The sequence below is a fragment of the Simochromis diagramma genome, unplaced genomic scaffold, assembly GCF_900408965.1.
Source record: "Simochromis diagramma unplaced genomic scaffold, fSimDia1.1 OVJJ01000295.1, whole genome shotgun sequence".
NCBI classification, from domain to species: Eukaryota; Metazoa; Chordata; class Actinopteri; order Cichliformes; family Cichlidae; genus Simochromis; species Simochromis diagramma.
Window position 1 is genome coordinate 302,654 of NW_024386799.1, and position 24,382 is coordinate 327,035.

The window sequence follows — 24,382 nt, forward strand, 5'->3', positions numbered from 1 at the left end:
AGTCGTCTCGTATTCAGAGAAAATATTACGCGTTTCGTGTTGAGCTGAACATGAACACAGTTTGTCCCGGACTTCAGCTACAATGGAAAAAGACACAAAGCTGGATTTATTCTGTGTCTTTGCTGCACAGCTGCCTCTTCTTCTTCCCTCTCCTGTTCCTACTTCAATCATGAAACTGATCAGTGATCAGCTGATCGGCTTTTCTCTCTTGTTTGTTTATCGCCCACTTTGTGCCAGAAAGAGGAAACCAGCGGATGTCGCGCTAAACAACAGCAGCACGTTTAAGCTTGATCAGCTGTTGTTACAATGTATTTAATATTAATTTCTAGTATCAGCTGATGTTTGCTGGAGCCACAGCTGTAAAGCTGCTGGTCATGATGTCGGTTGGATATGTGGTGAGAGGCATTAACAGGGAGAGGGGGGGCACAAAGAAACACTTTTCTTTCTCATTCTCATTTAAAATGTCTCGCTTTTAATAAATAATTATCTGAATCTTACAACAAACGATTGATAGATTGATACATATATACCATCAAGACAGTTAACATCACTGTCACAAGAGCGTTTGTTTTCATTCAAAGGCTTTATGATGTTTCCTATAATGGTGGGCCGGTCCAGCTCTGTATGCAGCTCATCTGCAGTCTGGTGTTACCTACATCTTCCTATTCAGAAGGCAGAATTTCAGAGTTCTGAGGTCCTGCAGACCTGTGCTCTCCGCTCCCGTGTCAGCACCCCCCGGTGCTCGCTGCTCTCGTGTCTTCCACGCTCCTCCTGCGGGAAACAATAGACGCAGCCGTCAGGACACATACAACTGCGGGCATACACACACACTAACTCAATCAACGGGACGACTAACGTGGAGCCTCAAGGAATGATCCAGCGTCGGTGGGAGCTCCAAGACTCTCCTAAATAGCTCCCCCGACGAGGCCTGATCGGCAGCAGGTGTGTGGCTTCGGGTGTGGCCAGACCGTCAGCAGGGCCACACCCACCAGGCCTGAAGGCGCCCGCCGAAACACTTATACACACACACGCAAACAGGGAGAAAGACAGCAACACCAAATATACATAATAATAATAATAATATAATATATAACTGCTCAGGGACCCTGGGTCGCTCAGTCCCAGGACCCTGACAACTAAAATATTTTACTCAAGTAAAAGTAAAATTACCTGTCTAAAAATTTACTCAAGTAAAAGTAAAAAGTAGCTCATTTAAAATGTACTCAGAGTAAAAGTTACATAGTTACTTTTTTGTCAGCAGGAGGACAGCCTCTTCTGAGTAGTGCAAAAAAGACAATGGGATAAATCTCAAAGTAGTTGTTTTTTAATTAAAAGAAAAACTTTACAAATTAAAGTGCAGTGGCAGTTAAACTGCAAGTCTATACATCAGAATGGATAGTGGTCACCAAACCAACCAACCAAACTGTCAAAACCATATAATTCTTTTACATGAGAATGTGTTCTAAACTGTCAAATAAGAGAGCAAGTACTGAATTGAGCTGCACGGCAGATGCTATAATAATGTGTTTTAATTTTTTAAACCCGGCCCTGCTCTGTTAAGTTTGAGGAGCAATTCAATTCAATTCAATCCAATTCAATTCAATCCAATTCAATAAAACTTTATTGATCCTGAAGGTTGACCCCGAAGGAAATTGGGTTAAGACTGCCGACCTTTGCCAGCGCCATCTTACCCTTCTGACCATACATACATTACACAAACATCACATGGGGAAGACAGGTCAGAGAGGTATAACAATGGAAAATGCACAACACGAGGAAAGATAAGGAGAAAAAAATAACTCCCCCCAGACTGAGCTCCAACAGGGAGATCAGTTTGAGAACAGAAAAAAACACCTCTGCACAAAGCACATGTTATTCTTTTGCCTGCAGTGTGAACATCTGTGGCTTAAGTAAGAAAGTAGCCGCTTCTGTTTTCTGTCTAATTTAACTATTTTTTCAAATAAATTATTATTATTAACAAACAGTAAAAATGTAAGTAAACACATTTTCTTTTGGCAATTTACCAACCCAGTAAAAAAAATTTAAGTTGCGTGGACAACAACGTGCCCAATAACAGCTTATGTCTTAACTTAATGTGATTAACTTGAGCACAGCCTTTTTGCTAAAATAAATGTACAAGTTTCATTTAACTTACCTCTACATGATGTTGAATTTTTAAAAGCTGCTAACTCGGTCTCTCTGGCAAACACAGCTTACACTGCATAATAAAGCTGTTGCCTTTCTTGCACTTGAAGCCGAAATGGTCCCTTAAATACGGCCAGGGGTTCACATCGGTTTCTTCGAGTTCAGGGTCAGCAGAATTCGACGGGGTTTCTTTTTTCGCTGGATCCGTACCACCGATGTCAGACTCCATCTTTATCGTGACCCAACGCCAATTTGTTCTACTACCCATCATTACCTGCAGTATTTCCAAAGCGCAATGTTGTTGTTGTTTTTTTGTTTGTTCTTTTAATTTACTCAGTAACGAGTGTGATTGAAAATGTAGCGAAGTACAATACTTTTTAAAAAATATACTTAAGTAAAAGTAAAATTACCGACTTGAAAAATGACTTTAAAAAGTACAAATACACAAAAAAACTACTCAATTACAGTAACGCAAGTAAATGTAATTCGTTACTTTCCCCCTTTGGTTATTAATATACTGCAACAACATGGGAATAGAACAGTTGCGAGAGAATTCAACATTAATGAATCAATGTTACGGAAGTGGAGGAAGCGCAGTTTTTGGCTTTCCCCATATTTCAAAAGTGCTTCATCTCTTTGCTGTGACTGTCGTCCGCCATAATTTGCAGATGATAATGGTTTTAGCCGCTGCGATGCTTTCGACCAAAACAGGCGCAGCTTGATGACATCATCAACATGCGCTATTGCGGTAGAGCGGTATAGTCAAAATCTCTATCGTTGGCCAAATTTATATCGTTTATATGGCCCACCCCTACTGTTGTTACTGTTGATGCGTCACAGAGATCAGCTGTGCTACAAACTGGAACTCTGCTGAACTGGATTTACTCGTTTCGTGAACTTCCAAGAACGAATGCTTCCTTGGCTGAACGCAGTGAACATAATTAAAAAAAACAGCTTTACTTGCACATAAATCTGTCAGTAAAGTGTGGATAATAAATTCTGGTGGTGTTATAGGTTCTCTTGGTCAGCTTGGTGTTGGTTTGGCTCCTGCACAAAACAGTTTGCTCTCATATTTGACACTGACAGGAACAAAGAGTGAAAAACACGACAACCAAACTAAAAAAGAGAGACGAGTTAAAGCAGAAGATATTTTGTGTGTCAGAACATGTGATCCTCACAAAGACGGGCAGAGAAAAGCTCTGATTATTGTTGCTGAACTGTGATGGTGAACAGTCTCCTCTGTTGATCCCAGTGTGACTGAAGTCCGTGTGATGAGTGAGGACTGAGCCTGTGTTGGTCGATCGTCTCTAAACAGGATGTGAAGCATCAGTTCAGTCGTATTAAAGCCCTGAATAAACAGTCCTTCTATACCCACTGTCTGTGTTTGGCTCCTCATCTTCAAAGACTCAACACAAGATGTTGGTCACATCAACATAAAACACAGGATTTGCTGCAGATGTTAAAGTGTGTTCTCCATATGAGAGAAGCTGCTGATCGTGTTTGTATGTTAGCACCTGTAGGATCGATGAACAGCTCTGACTCAGTTCACTAACCAGGCTCAGGGGAATAACTGGGATATTTCCCCAACAGAGACGTCCTGCTGGGATCGTTTTCCTGCTCTACACTCTGGTGTTTCTGCTCAAAGAACATCCATCCATCCATCTTCATCCGCTTTATCTGGGGCCGGGTCGCGGGGGCAGCAGCCTAAGCAAAGAGGCCCAGACCTCCCTCTCCCCAGCCACCTCCTCCAGCTTATGCGGGGGAATACCAAGGCGTTCCCAGGCCAGCCGAGAGATATAATCTCTCCAGCGTGTCCTGGGTCTGCCCCGGGGCCTCCTCCCGGTGGGACATGCCTGGAACACCTCACCCAGGAGGCGCCCAGGGGGCATCCTTGTCAGATGCCCGAACCACCTCAGCTGGCTCCTTTCGATGTGGAGCAGCAGCTGCTCTACTCTGAGCCCCTCCCGGATGGCCGAATTTCTCACCCTATCTCTAAGGGAGAGGCCAGCCACCCTTCGGAGGAAGCTCATTTCCGCCGCTTGTATCCGCGATCTTGTTCTTTCGGTCACTACCCACAGCTCGTGGCCATAGGTGAGGGTAGGGACGTAGATCGACCGATGCTCAAAGAACAACAAAATGAATTTTCATGAGCCTACAGATCGTGGACTTCTTTGAGAAACTTAAAGAAGATGGTTTTCTTTCCTTAGATTGAACTTGAGCAAAAGATTTGAGGAGCAGAAAAGTTTTTAAAGAGAAATTAAACATATTAATAAATATTCTAATTATTTTATGTTATTTAGCTGTTTAGGTTATTTTTCTGTTTTCTGTCACACGTCTGCTCTCGTGTCGTTATCAACAGTGTATCAATGCATTCCTGTGGGTGGAGACAGAAACACACACCCAAAAAGAGCTCAGAGCAAGAATAAAAGAGGAGGAGACGGGATCAGAGTGGGACAGTGGAGCTTGTTGTTGGTGTCTCTGTGTGAAGAAACTGTAAGTTTGCTTTGTTTCCTCCTTTAACAGTTTGTTTGTTTCTGTGATGTTTGGACCTGATGTTCTCCATCACACCGACACTCTCTCTCCCCTCTGTTCCATATGTAACAGAGGGGAGAGAGAGTCTCTCACTCAGAGAACCAAGGTTACAATGTAACCACACGTTCAGCTCTTGTGTTTGAAGACAAATCATGATTATAGATTATTGATTGGCTGGAATCAAACAGTTTGAAGAACATTTATTCGTGTGGTAGTTTCAGCTGCTGCTCACAAATCTGATAACAGGAACAAATTAGTTCCACGAGGAAGACGTTCGTCTGGGCGCGTTGGCCTCGTCGGTCATGTGACCGTGTTACTGTTTGGGCTCAAACTGATACGAGTGGTTTAGCAGGTGTGACAGGACGATGCTGCACAGCCTCATTGTTCAGGTGTGAGTCAGACTCTGAGTCTTTATACAGTCCTGTTTAACAACATGTTGTTCCTGTTGATGCATCACAGAGATCAGCTGTGCTAAACTCTGCTGCATGCAGCTACTAGTTTCTCTAGTTTGGTGATGGAAACGTCGATGAGACTGTTTCCATCACCAAACATCATGAGGAACACCTCTGACTCTGACTCTGTGCATAAAACCACAAATATCCCTTCATGTCTGTTCATCTGATTCTGTAATGTGAGAAACTTTGATGTCTGAGTTTTGTTCTATCATTAAAGTCCAGACTGGTAATTCTTAGAGGTTGGACTCAGCAGACTCTCCATAACACAACATCATCACAGTCCTTCACTTATGATTTCATATGATTGCAGTTTTGAGTGTTACAGTGATATGTTTTCATGTTGTTGCAGGTCTCTGAGTGTCAGTGAAACCTGTCAGTTAGAACGAAGATCTTTCACTTCATTTCCCTCAGTGCGTTTCAAGACGCTAGTGTCATGGTTGCTAGGCAACCTGACACTTTCTGATTTACATGCGCTCACTTCCTGTGTTGTGACAAGTTAATTATCCTGAGCGCGCACTGGGCAGGGAGACTCCGCCTCCATTAAAACCAACTAGATGTGGATGTAGTGACGTTTTAGTTTAGTGCAGACGTGAGAGATGAGTGTCGTTACATTACTGTTCAGTTTGTGTTACAGTGTTTATTGTTCTCACGTGTTATCAGACAAGATTATTTCAACGATCTCATGTTTATTTTATCCTCCTGTAACTTTATGAAGAACTAAACTGTCAGCACTAGTTAGAGCGCAGCAGATTGATGAGGCAGTGAAGAAGAGGTGAGCATGTGACAGAGCAGAGCCAGTTTAAAGGAGCCATTATGGCTCAATAGAAGCTCTGAAGTCACACTGTGAACATGTCAGCACACATGACAGCTTCATCAACATGGAGCTCTGAGTGTTTATTAAAGGATCATTGGACGCTCTGACACAGCTGACTGCAGCCTTTAGCTGTGAGCACACAGTGTCTCACATTTACATTCACTTCCCTGTCAAACTCAAGAACTTTAAACAGCTGCTGTGATCAAGTGAAGATAGCAAAGCTTTCAGGGCTGAGCCCCAGTGTTTCAGGATAATGGCCCCAGAGACCACAGTCACATATGTGGGGAAGGATTTTAAGTTTAAAACTTCCTTTAAGCACTAACAGCAGAGACGCACAAAGTCGCAGACAGGGAACAAAGTATTTTAGGTTTGTATTGTCAGATTATTTAATCATTATACTGAACAAATATGTGAAAAAGTAAAAACCTCTATTATGATGAGGTTATCACTGCATTCACATGTCATCGATGTGTTCTTTCACACAGATCAGTTTCAGTGTGTGTGGCCCGTACACTAAACCATGACACAAATTCATATGATGTGACACCCAGACTGTGTTCACTGTTTCTTTTGGTAAAATCATCTTCTCGTGTTTTTATAGAAAGATGATGGAAGAACCTAAAGAACAGCCAGCCAAAGCAGCTCCATCAGCAGGTAGGAGATCAGTGCTTTGTATGATGAGACGTATGGATGTATAGACTTCAGGCAGATTCTTTTTTGTAACTGTGACAAGTACATAAAATTCACGAGTTGTAACCTGTCCTAATCTTTGCCTTAATCTTTCTGTGGGACATTAATATAACATGAGAACTTCCAGTCTAAGGAGTTTGGCAGAGAAACAACTGGACTTTTTTGGACTTCAAACCCACATATGAGGTTAAAACGATGCCACCTTAAAATGAAACTGAAAAAAAATTGAAACTGAAACAAATGTATTGAAAGTGAAAAAATGATAGTGAAAAAACATAAATATAGAAATTTAAAGAAAAAACTCCCTGTTCATGTGGTTTTCACACTTACATCGTTTTTTTTCCACGTACAGTTATTTTTTCAGCTTCAATTAGTTGGCACTGCTTCGGCATCTGAGGGTGCGCTTGAGGGGCGGGGCTTCAGAGCCACATATATGAGCCACATATGTTTGCGCACATTATATTGCTGACCAGTGACTGTAGAAATCATGGACGACCTAATATCTGCAGCAGCCGCAGTCATGAAGAAACTTGCGTATCTCTGAACGGCACATAGAGCGGGGACGCTGAGAGGAGGTCCAGCGTTTACCGACTGTTTCAAACTGACAGACTCAGGTGTTCTTCAGTGTCTGCCTGACAGAAGGACCTGAGAGCCGCAACAATATTTTTGGTAAGTGAAAGGTGTTTGTAAGCTAATCTGTAGCTAACATCCTTAGCTAGCTAGCTAAGCTAAGATGGGCACTCGGCTATCGGCAAAACTTGTTTTGTAAAGTTTGTTTAGCTAACCTATGCAGGTGAATGAAATGAACAGAAACGCACCGGGCTGCTCAGTCAGTAACTAACCACAGTTACTGTACTTTTATTATGAGTATTACACTGTAAGAGCAACAGGTTGCACTCTGCTGCAGCTCCTGTGCAGAGCTGATTATGAAATATGTGCAAACAGCAGCACGTTTTCACTCTTTTGCCACATCTGTAAGGATATTAACACATATTTTAAAAAAGGCTTGCACTTTAGTAACCCCTCATTAATCATTAATCACAGATTAAATAGCAAAGCCTAATATTTATGTACTCAAACCAAATACTTCTGCTTGGCAGCTTAAGTTAAAATGTGTGTTTCATTTTTCCTCTGATTACATTTTTAGCACTGACTCTGTGTATTGTTTTTACTAAGTTTGTTTCAAATATTCAGGTTAAATAAAACAGTCTGAATCATTCTTATTGAGGTATTGTTCACAAAGTTACATGTGCAGTACAGCTTACATCCTTTGAGAGGGACAAAAGCATTAATATTTGTTATGATACCTCTGTATGTTGGTGACCACGGTGCAGCAGCAGACTGAACCAGGACTGAAACCTGCTCCGTCTGCTCATGTATGCAGATTCACATTCACAAAGCACCAACAACTCAAAGGTTAACATTATATTGGAAAATCTGTTGGTATATACGGCTTTAAAAAATAAACAGCTCGTATGTCAGCAGAGCTGAAGAACTAAAGAAATGTAAGAGAAGAACTTCAGATCCTGGGTGTGTGAGGACAGAAGGATCAGCTCTATTTCAGATTTGAGATAAACTTTATATTTCAGTTTGTGATGGTTCTGTTCTCTTTGTGATTACAGGAGCTGCCCTCAGATTCAGACCTCAGCACCACCCAGTGACAGCAGACAGATCATCCAACATGTTCACATATTAACTGCAGAATGAACTGATGCAAACAGTACAAAGGTTAAAGCACCACATGTGCTGTAGTGAAAGCTGCAGCTGTTTTATGGATAAAAACAAAGTCAAAAGGATTAATCACCCATGTATCATATGAATGTTATGAATGTTGGGTTTTTCTCTGTATCTGTTATTGTACGATCTACTGTACAATATAAAGCACCTTCAGGCGACTGTTGTTGTGATTTGGCGCTATATAAATAAAATTGAATTAAATTGAAATGTAACTGTGTCACTATATATCAGCATTAACAGGACCTCAGCTTGGTGTTTCACAAAGCTGCTGATCTCAGACCTGCACAGCTTCCGTTCTAAACACTGAATGTACTCAGCTGCATGAAGAGCACGTTTGAGTTTCTCTGACACAATTAAATAAAAACTGATGAAGGTCAAAGGTCGTCACTTGTACGTCAAACTACAGACTTGTCATCTGGAATTCTTTCACAGTTTTTTATTTTTGCCAATAGTGTGTTATTTACCATAAAGTGATTCAGAGTCATTCATACCAGAGTAACCAGAGAGGATAATATATTTTTAAATATATAACTATCCACAGGACTGAATATAATATCTCTAAGTAAAAGTCCAGAGACTCTGAGGATTATCCAAGTATTTATAACATTACACAAAGCAAAGTTCTCCATCACACAACGCTCAAAAAGAGATGTCTACGCCGAGTATGCATCATTCTCGGACTCCTCTCATACTGCCAATAAACTCTTCCAGCTCCTCCTCCCCTCCAGGAGGCGCTACAGGAGCCTTCAGACTAAAACCAGCAGGTTTAGGAACAGCTTCTTCCCCACAGCTGTTACCCTACTGAACTCAGTCCCCGCTGAGCCTTTCCATCCACACTCACCTAACCCTTCTACACTCCTCCTCCCAGTGACCATGATCCTTTCATTATCAACATTCACCACGTTGGTTACTGCTGTAGTTTTAGGACACTGACATGGTGTAGTCTCTGTTATAGTGTGTACACTGTTACAGTCTGTTCAGAGAGCTACGCTTCCACTACTGTAGATATTTTCATAGCACTCTGTAGATCTGTTTACCTCACAGTGCTTCATCTTTATATATGTATATTTGTTCATAATATACCTGTATACTTGCCCGTCTGCAGAGGTGGGTAGTAACGAGTTACATTTACTCCGTTACATTTACTTGAGTACGTTTTTGGAAAAAAAATGTACTTTTAAAGTACCCGTTTTGCACGATACTTTTTACTTTTACTTGAGTACATTTGTGAAGAAGAAACAGTACTTTGACTCTGCTACATTTCCAAAATTCGACTCGTTACTTGTTAAAAATAATTAGTTTAACACATTAGATAACATGCCGCTAGGGGTGGGTTTTTATAATCGATTCATCGATTAAAATCGATTCTGGCTTGGATAACGTAAAATCGATTCATTAAAATCCTGAATCGATTTTTTTAATATAAATTTATTTTGCCCGAAATGCCAGAATCTCAGGTGACATCTCACAAAATTTCAAGAACCACCAAACAGCTAAGACAGTAAATGAGAGCAGGAACACAAATTCTGCACATAGACCTAAACACACAGCGCGACCCGCGGATCAGAATCAGTTAGATGTCGCCTTTCTCACGGTCGGGTCCGCGCTTTGTGTTTATGCCCTTTATGCGCCGATTCTAAAGCTGTTAGTTTGATGTCTCTCCAAACAATATTGACCAAACCAGCAGCAAATGAAGATCCAAACGCTTCACATAAACATCGTCATGAATTCACTCTGACTTTTACTGTTTTGCTTCCACCGTGATGCACAGCTCTCTCTCTCTCTCTCTCTCCCCTCTCTCTCTCTCTCTCTCTCTGTACTTCAAGAACAGTTTCTCTTTCTTCATTATTCGCTTGCTTGTTACGCACCAGTCTACTGTTGTTTACAGCGCTGTCAGCCGCTGTTTTTTTTTTCCCTTTTACATTCTTCCGAAAAGAAAACCTCATTTCTGCTGTTCAATACCGAACAAATTTAAACTTTTTAAAATTATTCAAAATGCAAAACGCTTAACATGTCTCTAATAAAACCTCTGTAACTTCAGAGGTGATGTTCATATGTTGATTAATGGTTTTCTTTCGTTTTTGATGTAATGCAGAATATTTTTATAAAATCCCAGGCCAGGAAAATCACCTTCATGTTTTTCTGTTTTATCCTCAGCTACTTTGACACAAAGGCCTCTGCTTTGATGCTCACACCTTTTATAAAGTCTTGCGTGTGTCAACTTCCTTTTTATTGATACAAAAATATGTAAATGTACTGATCTGAATTCTAATATTTCTGACTGTCAAAATTTCCCAGATTTAAATCGAATCGAATCGAATTAAATCGAATCATGGATCGAATCGATTCGGGACCTTGTGAATCGGAATTAAATCGATTCTAGAAATCAGTGACGATACCCAGCCCTACATGCCGCCAGTGGAGTTTCCGGTAACTTTTTTACCAATCAGATGTGGCCATGCAGTCACATGACCAGTTTGAAACTGTGGCGGGCAGAGCCGCCCAAGCGTATCAAAGTAGCGACACACGGAAAGAAGAAACACATGAAAACATGGCAGAGCCGGTTGTCTACGCTGGAGCTGAAGAGGATGAACAGGTGAACAGCATTTTCCTCACATACAAAGAATGTTTCGCTTAAAAGCAGCACAAAAGAACAGCTATGTCTTCAGCCAAAACAACTTTTCAGCGTGAAACAACTCAGCTCGTGTAACCTGAGGAAACGGTAAGTTTTCTCTAAATATCTTTTTAGCTGTGGTTAGCTGGATGTCAGTCTTATGTTACAGCAGCGGTGTCCAGCTCGAGCTGCGAGTCATATTTTCTGCGCTACGTCGTAGTGAGATAAGTTTGTGGGTGTTTTGGTCAGCTTCAGCTGTCCTTTTAACTGCTCGCTGGTTAGCTGAGGTGGTTCGGGCATCTGACAAGGATGCCCCCTGGGCGCCTCCTGGGTGAGGTGTTCCAGGCATGTCCCACCGGGAGGAGGCCCCGGGGCAGACCCAGGACACGCTGGAGAGATTATATCTCTCGGCTGGCCTGGGAACGCCTTGGTATTCCCCCGGATAAGCTGGAGGAGGTGGCTGGGGAGAGGGAGGTCTGGGCCTCTTTGCTTAGGCTGCTGCCCCCACGACCCGGCCTCGGATAAAGCGGATGAAGATGGATGAATGGATGGATGGATGGATGGATGGTTAGCTAGCGTGAGCTATAAGCTAACAGCTAGCCTGGTTAATGACGCTAGAGTTCTACGCACATGCAAACAGCTCGTCTCTACTGCTTTAACTGTTAAAACAGAAGGCAATACTGCGGCTGACAGGGTTTATTATGTGTAACAGCAGCTTGTTTAGTTTAAACAGTCTACGTTAAGCTGGGCAAACACTGGGTGATTTTTTCAGTCATGTTATTCAAACTGTACAATTAAATCGCAGAGGTTAGAAGTTCATAGGTCACGATGCAGGTGCATTAAGGTGCATTAAAGGACACACTGTGGAATTCCCAATGCCAGTGTGAGTGTGTATTCTTTTGACTATCCTGCTAAGTGTTTTTGCCGCCTCCTCTCAACCACTAAACAGAACCCGACATTACAGACACTTAGTAGTAGAACTGACACACAAAACAAAACAACAACTACACTAACTATATAGTCTGCAACACACCCAGTGAGCTTGATTTGAAGTGGGTTTAATAAACACATTGCAATGTGGAGAGAGCATCCCAGTGAAACACCAGGACCATCTCTGTGGCACCGCCCTTACATCTTATATACAGACACACAAAGAACATCCACAGACTCTCACATGTTGCCCCTCTCAGGGGGGCTATAGCTCCTCCCTCACAGAGAGAATTATGACCTTGTTTTCTGCTTGGCCGTCACCTAAAGAGTTACATCCCTGATAAGCAGAAGGAGTCTCACTATCTGTTTAACGTCTCCCATTACAACGGCCTCACTGTGGTAACTTTCCACATGCATGTAAACTAGTGACAGGAGTGCTCTTACTATGGTACAGTGAGAAAGTGATATTACTATAACTAATGTGATATAATTAAATATGTGATTAATACATGAGAAAAGAAATCTGCCACCTACATCCAGAGCAACATCACAGACACTCTGGACCCCTGCAGTGTGCCTACTCGTCCAACAGGTCCACATCAGACACCATCGCTGCTGCCCTTCACTACTACCTCTCCCACCTGGAAAACAAAGACTCATACATCAGGGTACTTTTGGTTGATTACATTATATCACTTCAAACAGAGGTGATCCAGTAATGCTGCACTAATGAATTAGACTAACTATTCACTTTAGCTAAAGTTATTAAGTTAGCTAAAGAGTTGGGATGCTGTGCAAGACATAAATAAAGCTAAAATACAAAGGTTTGGACACCGTTTTGCATGTTTCCCTACTGTAGGGTCTCTGCAAGCATACAGAGGGGGTACTCTGAGAGGGTACACGATGACAACTTTGGAATTCTACTAGAAACAGTCGATCATATTTGTTTGTCAAAGCTGAATTCAGGGCAAACTATGCTAAATTAGCGTTTTTAGCTAGCAGCTACAATAAGCATAAAAGTTACCTTACGGCTATCATTTGTTGACATGACGCTTGTTCTTATACATGTAATACATTTATTACCAACCTGAGAGTTTATCCGCTGGTCATTCGACATGACGAATGACTTCTTAAGTCTTAATTCAGCTCAAGACGCTGTAGATTCCCATCGGTAACACTTTCGGTCCGCTAGTAAAACGTAGTTCTATTAATCTGCGCTTGAACCGGAACCGGATGTAAGTTCCAAAAAACTGAATTTTGGAACTGAAATTGAATTGTAGAACTGAAACTGAATGGTGAGAAGTGAAACTGAAATTATTCGAGAGCTGAATTTTTAAAGGATAAAATGCAATTTCAAAGCAAATGAATTCATTTTCAAAATATAAAATTCAATTTCAAATTAGACTAATTCAAATTCATTTTTCAAAAGCATTTATTCAAGTTACAATTCAGATTCAATCTGAGCAATTCAAATTCAAATTTAACTTATTCAAATTAGAGATGGACCGATCCGATATTACGTATCGGTATCGGTCCGATACTGACCTAAATTACTGGATCGGATATCAGCGAGAAATAAAAAAATGTAATCCGATCCATTAAATATCAAAAAAGCACCTCACAAAACTTGCGACATGGCGTAACTCGTCTCATAACCGTAGCACGTCGGAGCAGTGTGGTCACGTGATACAGTGGCTGTGTGTATTTGTAGTTTCGCTACCAAACCAGCATTTCATCTCCGAGGAAGTTATCCCAGAGAGAAGTAAAGCAAGTGTGTAAGTTCCTCTCTGAATGTTTGTAAAGCATTCCCGCCTTAAGCTTAACAACCGATATATGGAGCAAGTGCCTCTCTCTCTCTCTCTCTCTCTCTCTCTCCTGCCGCTACTTCATGAAACTGCTTAACGATCAGCTGATCGGCTTTTCTGTCGCGAGTCCGTCTCTCTTCTTTGCTTTTGGCCCACTTTGCACCAGAAATAGGAAACCAGCGACTGAACAACAGCAGCACATTGAAGCTTGATCAGCTGTTGTTAGAATTTATTTAATATTACTTTCTACTCGAGGATCTTTTTCTACAGCTGACGCTGGTAACTGTGCAGGGGCGGATCTAGCAAAGTTTAGCCAGGGGGGCCGATAGGGCATTAACAGGGAAAAGGGGGCACAAAGACATACTTTTCTTTCTTATTCTCATTTAAAATGTCGAGCTTTTAATAAATAATTATCTGAATCTTACACCCAAAGTTTTAATCTGATGTGAAATGTATAGAAGTCCATTACTGTATATAGTAACTGTTAAGTCTAATATACCCTAGTAAGCTATAGTACTTTTTCCTTTGGGAAGGTACCATCTGTGCAGTCTGCAATTCTGTTGAAGAAAGATGTTGAATCTATTTAATTATTCTTGAAAATATAATTTATTTCTGTGCATTTTTTTTTCACACTGCATCAAATTAAAGTTGATTACATCGATTAAGCATCACCCTCCATCAAGTGGAGGGTGGTTCCGTATTTTTTATTTTTTTTTTGCTGGTAGTTGGAACCCTATTAGTTAGGTTGCTTAATATTTCTGCTAAGTACTCTTTAAAATACCAGAATAGGGAGGATGGAGCAGGTTTAAGTTTATTAGATTGATCAGTATTGCTGAACTATGAAATATTTTGGGCGCAGTGTACTTTTTACACACAGGTATAACAGAATAGCTTTAGTGCTGTTGTTTATTTAAACTTGAGTATGAACTTATACAAAATGCAGCAAGATATTAAAAAACAGTTTTATTGATTAAAAAACACACTATATCGGATTCATATCGGTATCGGCAGATATCCAAATTCATGATATCGGTATCGGTATCGGACATAAAAAAGTGATATCGTGCCATCTCTAATTCAAATGCAGTTTCTGATGGCACAGATTTCTGCCCATACACTGCATCCTTGTTTGTGACAAGAACAGCTGTATGCTATACAGATCATCTGTGTATCGGTTACAATATTATTTTTCAGTTTAAATTTTTTCTTCAGTTTCATTTTAAGCAGGCATCATTTTAACCCCACACACTCTAAAATTCAGTATTTGTTGATGAGATGTTGAAGTGTTAATTGAACAAAGTTAGAATACAGTGGAACCCCGACTTACAAAATTAATCCGTTCCCGAGGGTCTTTCGTAAGTCGAAAATTTTCGTAAGTCGAAAATTTTCTTAAGTCGAAGCAGCCATTGCACCTTTTGAGTGAGGTGATGCTGAACGATAGGCTATAGGCTAATTGCTAACTAGAACAACAATACATCGTTCAAGTGGAACAGTGAAGCACGAGTACGGAAGCCAAGGGGTTGTCACATGATTCGGAAGGCCTTGTGGGCATTGTAGGCTCAGCCAATCAGAGCCAGCGGATTTCGTTACACGGGCATTTTGCCGTACCACGGGCAGAAATATTGCCATTCATTGCCTTCGTAACTTGAATTTTTTGTTAAATGGGGTATTCATAAGTCGGGGTTCCACTGTATTTTTCACATGATTTCGACTGAGAGGCATGTTTATGTCTCTTTCTTCTTCCTGTAGAGGAGGAGCTTGCCAGGGTACGGTCAGCCTTTGTCTGGAGGGTAACAATAGAAATCCTTAAACTGCTCCTTGAGGCCCTTGTAAGTGATGGTGTCTTAAATAAGTTGGAGGAAGAATCGATACTAGAGGGGAACCCACTCAGAGCAGACAAGGCACGCAGCTTGATCGACACAGTGAGGAAAAAAGGAGACAAAGCATGCAAGATAACAATCAAGCATCTTCACATCAAAGATCCTTCTCTTTTCTCTCAGCTGCGTTTGAACTCTGATCCATCTGCTCAACAAGGTGAGGTCATGTATCATATACCATGAATAAAAATGGTCACCTTGCAGTTTGTTGAGATGTGAAAGTGAAACCTCAGAATTCATTGTAAGAAAAAGGAGAGGGCAAGAACGTCATTCTACGACGAATGTTTGGATTTGTTACATGCCTGCAAATGTATTTTCTAAACTACATGGAGGAATTTTGATGATCGTCATAAACGTGTGAAACTACTTAGATCTAATGTGAGCTGCATTTAATTAAACACAAGTGTTCCTTACTTTTAAAAACCATGCAAACTGATTGCCTTAAAAAAGAAAAGTCAGAGTGTTTCTCTAACAAGAGGACACTCTTTAAGCATCGGTCATTTGACTTAAATGTTTAATGAAAAAAAATGCCACATTTACATATAATAAAGCAAATTGTGGCCAGAAAGGGTTTACATTATCTTTCACCATCGTAATTTATGACAAGAATTAAATGTGAATTACTGAATCTCCCTCAGATGCTTCTTTAAATAATATAGCAGTGGGGAACATTATGACACTTCAATATTGTTATTTTTGGTTACAAAGTTTGGAGAAGAGGCACAGAAAGCAGAAACCTTTTTAGCCTGCACATGTTGGCATCCGGTACATATGAAAAGCTGCAAAGCAATACAGGTGTGGAGGTTCAAAACATTTAATGTGGCTGTTTTCAGGAATTGTCACGGCGGAGCAGGGAGGACTCGGCGCAGACTGAAGTCTCAGAAAAACAGGTTTATTTACACACTCCAGGCGCACTATATACAGGTGAAGGAGAAGGGGGCCAGGGTTCCCAGGGGTGCAGAGAGGAGTCGGGGAAAAGCGTCCAGAGTCCCCAAACCAAGCACGAGAGATCTGCATACAGAAAACAAGAGTTAGCACGGAACTTTCACGGACAGAGCTCAAAACTGGCTGAGGCTAAAGTAGCACTGACGAGCGTTACTCAATAGTCCAGCGGCGAGGTGCTCTCAGTCACTGCCTTAAGTAGTGGGAGCAAACAAGGTGAGGAGCCACAGGTGATTGCCTACAGGTGGTGGAGGCCGGGAGCTCACAATGAGCTCCGCCCAGGCAGCGAGCAGAGAGAGAGGAGAGAGAGAATAGACAAAAACATAACATGTAGCCACACAGGGCCAACCGAGCAGGCTCGGGGACCATGACAGGAATTACATTTAGGAATTCCTGAAGCCCCTTTTTGATTTCTGGTAGAATGAGTATATTAAAAACTTGATAGGTTAAATAAAGGCCAAAGTACATCACATAGCTCCTTCAGACCAGATTTGTATTTTTCCTTCTTTTTTTCCTTTTTTTGATTCAGATGCTCTTCAGAAGTGTCAGCCTAAACTCAAGTCTCTCTTAAAGAAGAAGTTCCAGTGTGTGTTTGAGGGCATCGCTAAAGCAGGAAACCCAACCCTTCTGAATCAGATCTACACAGAGCTCTACATCACAGAGGGAGGGACTGCAGAGGTCAATGATGAACATGAGGTCAGACAGATTGAAACAGCATCCAGGAAACGAGACAGACCAGAAACAACAATCACACATGAAGACATCTTTAAAGACACACCCAAAAGACAGGACGTGATCAGAACAGTGCTGACAAAGGGAGTGGCTGGCATTGGGAAAACAGTCTTAACACAGAAATACAGCCTGGACTGGGCTGAAGACAAAGCCAACCAGGACATCCAGTTCATATTTCCATTGACTTTCAGAGAGCTGAATGTGCTGAAAGAGGAAAAGTTCAGCTTGGTGGGACTTGTTCATCACTTCTTTACTGAAACCAAAGAAGCAGGAATCTGCAGCTTTGAAGACTTCCAGGTTGTGTTCATCTTTGATGGTCTGGATGAGTGTCGACTTCCTCTGGACTTCAACAACAATAAGAGTGTGACTGATATTACGATGCCCACCACAGTTGATGTACTTCTCACAAGCCTGATCAGGGGGACGCTTCTTCCCTATGCTCACGTCTGGATAACCACACGACCTGCAGCAGCAGACCAGATCCCCCCTGAGTATGTTCACAGGGTGACAGAGGTCAGGGGGTTCACTGACCCACAGAAGAAGGAGTACTTCAGGAACCGATTCAGAGATGAGGAGCAGGCCAGCAGCATCATCTCCCACATCAAGACATCACGAAGCCTCCACATCATGTGCCACATCCCAGTCTTCTGCTGGATCACTGCTACAGTTCTGGAGGATGTGCTGGAAACCAGAGAGGGAGGACAGCTGCCCAACACCCTGACAGAGATGTACATCCACTTCCTGGTGGTTCAGGCCAAAGTGAAGAAGGTCAAGTATGATAGAGGACGTGCAACAGATTCACACTGGAGTCCAGAGAGCAGGAAGATGATGGAGTCTCTGGGAAAACTGGCTTTTGATCAGCTGCAGAAAGGAAACCTGATCTTCTATGAATCAGACCTGACAGAGTGTGGCATCGATATCAGAGCAGCCTCAGTGTACTCAGGAGTGTTCACACAGATCTTTAAAGAGGAGAGAGGACTGTACCAGGACAAGGTGTTCTGCTTCATCCATCTGAGTGTTCAGGAGTTTCTGGCTGCTCTTCATGTCCATCTGACCTTCATCAACTCTGGACTCAATCTGCTGGAAGAACGACAGACAACCGCCAAGAAGTCTGAAACAAGAGAATCTGTAGAGAAACACTTCTACCAGAGTGCTGTGAACAAGGCCTTACAGAGTCCAAATGGACACCTGGACTTGTTCCTCCGCTTCCTCCTGGGTCTTTCCCTGCAGACCAATCAGAGTCTCCTACGAGGTCTGCTGACACAGACAGGAAGTAGCTCACAGACCAATCAGGAAACAGTCCAGTACATCAAGAAGAAGCTCAGTGAGAATCTGTCTGCAGAGAAAAGCATCAATCTGTTCCACTGTCTGAATGAACTGAATGATCGTTCTCTAGTGGAGGAGATCCAACAGTCCCTGAGATCAGGGAGTCTCTCCACAGATGAACTGTCTCCTGCTCAGTGGTCAGCTCTGGTCTTCATCTTACTGTCATCAGAAAAAGATCTGGATGTGTTTGACCTGAAGAAATACTCTGCTTCAGAGGAGGCTCTTCTGAGGCTGCTGCCAGTGGTCAAAGCCTCCAACAAAGCCCTGTAAGTAAACATGAACTCATCGCTTCATTCTTAAAATCATGGGAAATAAATCAGAGGTGCTCAGTTCAAAGAACACTGCCTTTTAAGAAAAATTAAAAAATAGTCACTTAGTCAAATATGATACTTTAAATATTTCTCTCCAGCAGGACATGTCAGCATTTCTGAAATATTTGTGTCTTCAACTCGAATCAAAGCACAATCCAGATGCAGCCTATAAGAACATGAGCTCTGATCCTTCAGCCCCTCTGACAGGTTTATTATCCTCAAGTTGTTCACTTGTCTCTAACAACCAGGAGTTTAACTCTGTTTTTTAAAGCAAATACTTGAGCTACCAGACTGCACCTACATCGTTTTCAGATGTTCTTATTTTAAGGTCTGGTTTGTGTCTCATCTTTATTGCAATCCCCCATGTCTCTCTGTTTTTCAAATATAAATCTGTTACCTCGGTGTGGCCAGAGCAACATGGTGAACCCAAAATACAGACAAAGGTGAAGGAACTGAATATTACTAGACGTGAAGGCTTTATTTACACACAGGAACTTGACACTTGGAATTTTTTAACATGAACTGTGAACTATGGCAGAAGTCAAGTACTTGAAGCTGTGAGCATGAAGTGGGCTCTATGGTAGGTTTCTGGAAATGGGTCTTGGTTGATGGTAATCTGAGTCACTGTAACGGAGGTAGAGCAGCATCAGAAAGATCACTGGTGGAGGTTACAGTAAGTGAACAAGGTTATCTTCAATGTCTTACTTGGGGTTCCTGTAGCTCAGGAGGTAAAGCTGGTCTGATCTGACCTACTGATCGGAAGGTTGGTGGTTCGATCCCTGGCTCCTCCAGTCTGCATGTCAAGTATCCTTGGGCAAGATACTAACAACAACTTGCTCTCCGATGCATCCATCAGAGTATGAATGCATGTGAATGTACTTAGAAAGCACTAAGTACAGATTAAGTGTTGGTGAGAATGGGTGTGATTGGGTGGATGTGGCGTGTTGTATAGAGCACTGTGAGTACTCCGTGAGAGTAGAAAAATGCTATATAAGAATCAGTCCATTTACCATTTACTTGTCAGTAACTGGAAAGCAACTTGGGGAAGGCAGGTGGTGAGGTCTGGGTGAACACTTGTTAGCTTTGAATCCAGGCCAAGTGGTCCAGTAAGTCTAAGAGACGAAAGGCATTAATGAGTGTGAGTGAATCAAGAAGACCAGCATCCAGGAAAACGTGACTGAACTGCAAGGGTGAGTAGATGATCCGAGGATTAGGAGGTTAGCAGAGTTGTTGAGAGTGCTGATGTTATATCCAGCCTAGTAGATTACTGTCAGGTGTGGACAATGGACAGGCTGACCAGGCTTCACCCAAAGGCAGAAACCAGAGTGTAGTGGGAAACCACAGCCGCTCACACAGACCATGACAGCAGCATGACCCCCCCAAGCATTCTCTTTCACTTGGCATCATTTACCTCTCCCTTCTCCAATTTCTGATGTGTCCACCTTTACAATGATAACTGTGATCAGGGTGAACCAAAAAGGTGCCGTGGTGAACAGATACTTCAGTTTGGTGAATGCAGTTTCAGTTTTGGGGGACCAGATGCATGCTGAGACTTGAGTGGTGCAGCTACCTGACTATAGTTGCAAATGAACCGTCTATAAAAATTTGCTATTCCCAAAACCCATTGGAGATGCTTCTGGAATCTACAATGGGTACAAGGGGTAGGCCACTCTGTGAAAGCTTTTACTTTTGCCAGATCCGTCTTCACCTGCCCCAGTGCCAAAATGTAACTGAAAAAAGTTATTGATGAGGAATGGAATTCACACTTTTCTGCTTTGACATAAGGTTTATTCTCCAGCAAACGTTGGAAAAATAGCATGGACATGAGACTGATGTTCCTCGCAGGTTTTGGGAAAAATGAGGATATCATCCAGATACAGCAATACGAACCTGTCAAGGAAGTCCCGGAGGACATTGTTAACTAATCATGAAACATTGCGGGAGCATTAGTTAACCCAGACGGCATGACCAAATACTCGTAGTCCCCCAATGGCATGTTTAAAACGGTCTTCCACTTGTCTCCCTGATTGATCTGGAAAAAGTGGTAAGCGTTGCGGAGGTGGCACTGTGAAATGGCCTGAAAGAAGAGCTAATGAGGTAATAGGTACTTATTCTTGATGGTAATATCACTGAGGCCCCCGAAGTAAATGCATGGCCAGAGAGAGCCATCCTTTTTCCCCACAAAAAAGAAGTTCCAACTTGAGATGACAATCGTTGGATTATGCCTGCACCGAGGGATTCCTTAATGTACTTTTCCATAGCCGCACACTCAGGTCTAGAGGGATGTTTAACTGTCTCGCTAACTCAGACTCCATGAGGTTCTGATTGAACAAGAGCCTGAAAGGTCTGGTTAACTAGAACAGAGAGTTGGAGTTGCAATCTGGGTTTTTTTGTTTGTTTGAGTATCCTCCACCCTTATCCCTGAACTTTCCAGTGGGCAGACCCTGATGTGGAATCGAAAACAGACAGGTTCATCACGAGAAGCAAGCTGATCTTTCATGGTTTGATTTAATGACTGAAAAAATACAGCGGACGGTGGTTAGCACTGTTGCCGCACAGCAAGAAGGTCCTGAGCAAAAGTCTTTACAAACTCAACCAGGAAATCATCATGCGAGCAGAAAGAAAGAGGATGAGCAGATAGGTAAGCAAGAGAAACCCGCCAGCGTCCCAGGTTTCCAGAGAAGGTTCAGGTTCCAGGTACCTGAAATGGGATGTAATTCAATTCAATTTTATTTATATAGGACCAAATCACAACAGTCGCCTCAATGCGCTTTATATTGTACAGTAGATCATACAGTAATAGATACAGAGAAAAACCCAACAATCATATGACCCCCTATGAGCAAGCACTTTGGCGACAGTGGGAAGGAAAAACTCCCTTTTAACAGGAAGAAATGTTTGGTGTCAAAGTCAAAGCACAAATCCATCCAGTCTCTGTATTTCACCTTATTTCCTTTATACACACATTTACAAGGAACAGATTCAGACAGCTAGTGTTTACCTGACATTACCTGCGTACCTCACAGTTTGCAGGTAATGGGCATAATAATTACTTAACAGAGACATCCTGCTGTGAACTTTGTTGCTGTGGATCTAAAATGTAAAAATACATCTGAGAAGATTTCTAATCATGATTTTATCAGCCCCCACAGTTTGATTCTGTTCATCTGGGCGTAGCGCTCTCAGCGGGAGAAACATTTTGTCACTCATCAACAGTGTTGGGACTAACGCGTTATTAAGTAACGCGTTACAGTAACTACGTTATTATTGTGGTAACGAGCACGGTAACTAGTTATTATGCCAAAATCAGGAACGCGTTACTCGTTACTGGGATTTAGATAGGGTCGTTACTTGTTACTTCGTGTGGTGGCTATCGCAGAGGTTCCACAGATTCAGTAACATTAGCAAGTGGTGGAGGCCAGTAGGTGGATGAAGGAAAAGGGACGCAGAAGGAAAAGAGACCCGAGGCGGCCGCCGGTCCAAGTGTGAACTGAACTTCAGGTAAGAAGTTATGACCTGCAGTCTATCTGGGTCAGATATAAACCAAGTTTAGGTGGAGTTTATTTGCGTTATTCTGACTTTTTCCGTACTGCGTGCTAGCTAGCATGACGGAGTTTCTATACAGCTGGGTGGGTGCTATGAAGTTAATGATGTTGAACTTTATTTTGTTCATAAGTTATTAGAGTTGCCAACAGTCCCGTCTGGTATTCAGAGAAAATATTACGCGTTTCTTATTGAGGTGACAGGGAACAGTTTGTCCCGTAATTCAGCTACAATGAAAAAGACACAAAGCTGGAGTTATACTGTGTCTTTGCTGCACAGCTGCCTCTTCTTCTCTCATTCTCCCCCCTCCCTCTCCCGTTTCTACTTCAATCATGAAAACTGATCAATGATCAGCTGATCGGCTCTATTGTTTATTTATCGCCCACTTTGCGCCGAAAGAGGAAACCAGCGGATGTCGCGCTAAACAACAGCAGAACGTTTAAGCTTGATCAGCTGTTGTTAGAATTTATTTAATATCAATTTCTAGTATCAGCTGATGTTTGCTGGAGCCACAGCTGTAAAGCTGCTGGTCATCGGTTTGTATATCTGGTGAGAGGGAAACATGAACATGAAACCAGGAGATGTCCTTACTGAATCATCAGAGCTGAACAGGTGATGGAGAAACAGGTTTACCTTTTAGGTGACATGAATGAGTTGAAGGGAAGTTATGAACTGTTTCTGAGAGACAAATAACTCCAGGATCCTTTTTTAGGTAGCTGACAGCTGGTAAATGTGCAGGGGCGGGTCTAGCAAAGTTTTGCCAGGGGGCCAGGTAGGGCATTAACAGGGAAAGGGGGGCACAAAGAAATACTTTTCTTTCTTATTCTCATTTAAAATATCTAGGTTTTAAAAAAATAATTATCTGAATCTTACAACAAACGATTGATAGATTGATGCATATATACCATCAAAACAGTGTACATCACTGTCACAACAGCATTTGTTTTCATTCAAAGGCTTTATGATTTTTCCTACAATGGTGGGCCGGTCTCTAGTCAAAATGTCTGGGCCAATTTTCTGTCCCAGTCCAGCCCTGTATGCAGCTCATCTGCAGTCTGGTGTTTCCTACATCTTCCTATTCAGAAGGCAGAATTTCCAAGTTCTGAGTACAATCGAAAGCACCACGACTGCAGTTTTTGTGTTGGATGTAAAAGGCGCACATGACGCTGTGACGTAGGCTAGAATCATGGCAGCAGTCAATGACGGTCTAGGCGTGGGATTTCTCTCGTGGAAATATGCACATTATCTTTTCCTTTCTATTGGTAGGTGGCACAGTGCACTTGTGGCAAGTACACTCAGAAAAATTATGGTTCTTAAATGGTTCTTCAGATGGCTTCATGGTTCTTTAAAGAACCATCATACGTCAAAGAACCTTTTTATTTTGTGGATGGTTCTTCAGCTATTACAAATGGTTCTTTAAAGAACAAAAGGTTCTTCATCCTTAGCAATTTAAGTTTGATGGTGTAAATGGCATAAATATGTATTCACTATAACGAGGCTGTGAATTATACTGTGTGTTTTCTTTGTGTGCATGTGTGTGCGAAGGGGGAGGGCGGGATACCTGGCAATTACCCTTTAAGAGAAGATGGTAGAAAGCTGAATATTCAAATAAAAGTTAGAAATATTTGCAAACAGTAGACACAATACACACATTCAAATACTGTACTTTAGTTTTAAATTTTAATAAAGCATTACTATTTTCTACTCCAAGGCATTACTTTTGAGATTATTATATATCTTTGAAAATATAGCATAATGATAATACTAGTTATTGTAAACTTTACAAACCACCCAGCAGTATGTAAAGTCAAATTATAAGATACAAGTAAATAACAATTGCAGAACAGAATGTCAGTGTAATGAACACACACTTCGTTTTGACAAAGCGCACTGCTTAGGTAAATGATCTGAGTAGTTGTTCATCACTGA

At 41.8% G+C, this 24,382-nt stretch overlaps 1 protein-coding gene across 1 annotated transcript; it reads left to right on the forward strand.

Moving 5' to 3' along the window:
* The first annotated feature begins 4,424 nt into the window (after positions 1-4,424).
* LOC120729363 lies at positions 4,425-20,835 on the forward strand. Its single transcript, XM_040024892.1, has 4 exons — positions 4,425-6,600; positions 15,472-15,756; positions 17,071-17,212; positions 20,709-20,835. The coding sequence occupies exons 1-4, from the start codon at positions 6,552-6,554 to the stop codon at positions 20,833-20,835; spliced, it is 603 nt and encodes a 200-aa protein (XP_039880826.1). The 5' UTR covers positions 4,425-6,551.
* Positions 20,836-24,382: the final 3,547 nt, after the last annotated feature.

Excerpts from the sequence above, each read along its gene's own strand:
- LOC120729363 (XM_040024892.1), top strand. The coding sequence starts at position 6,552 with ATGATGGAAGAACCTAAAGAACAGCCAGCCAAAGCAGCTCCATCAGCA. Across the intron at positions 6,601-15,471 it reads CAAAGCAGCTCCATCAGCAG|AGGAGGAGCTTGCCAGGGTA; the intron begins GTAGGAGATCAG and ends TTCTTCCTGTAG. Across the intron at positions 17,213-20,708 it reads TACATCACAGAGGGAGGGAC|CAAACGTTGGAAAAATAGCA; the intron begins TGCAGAGGTCAA and ends TTTATTCTCCAG.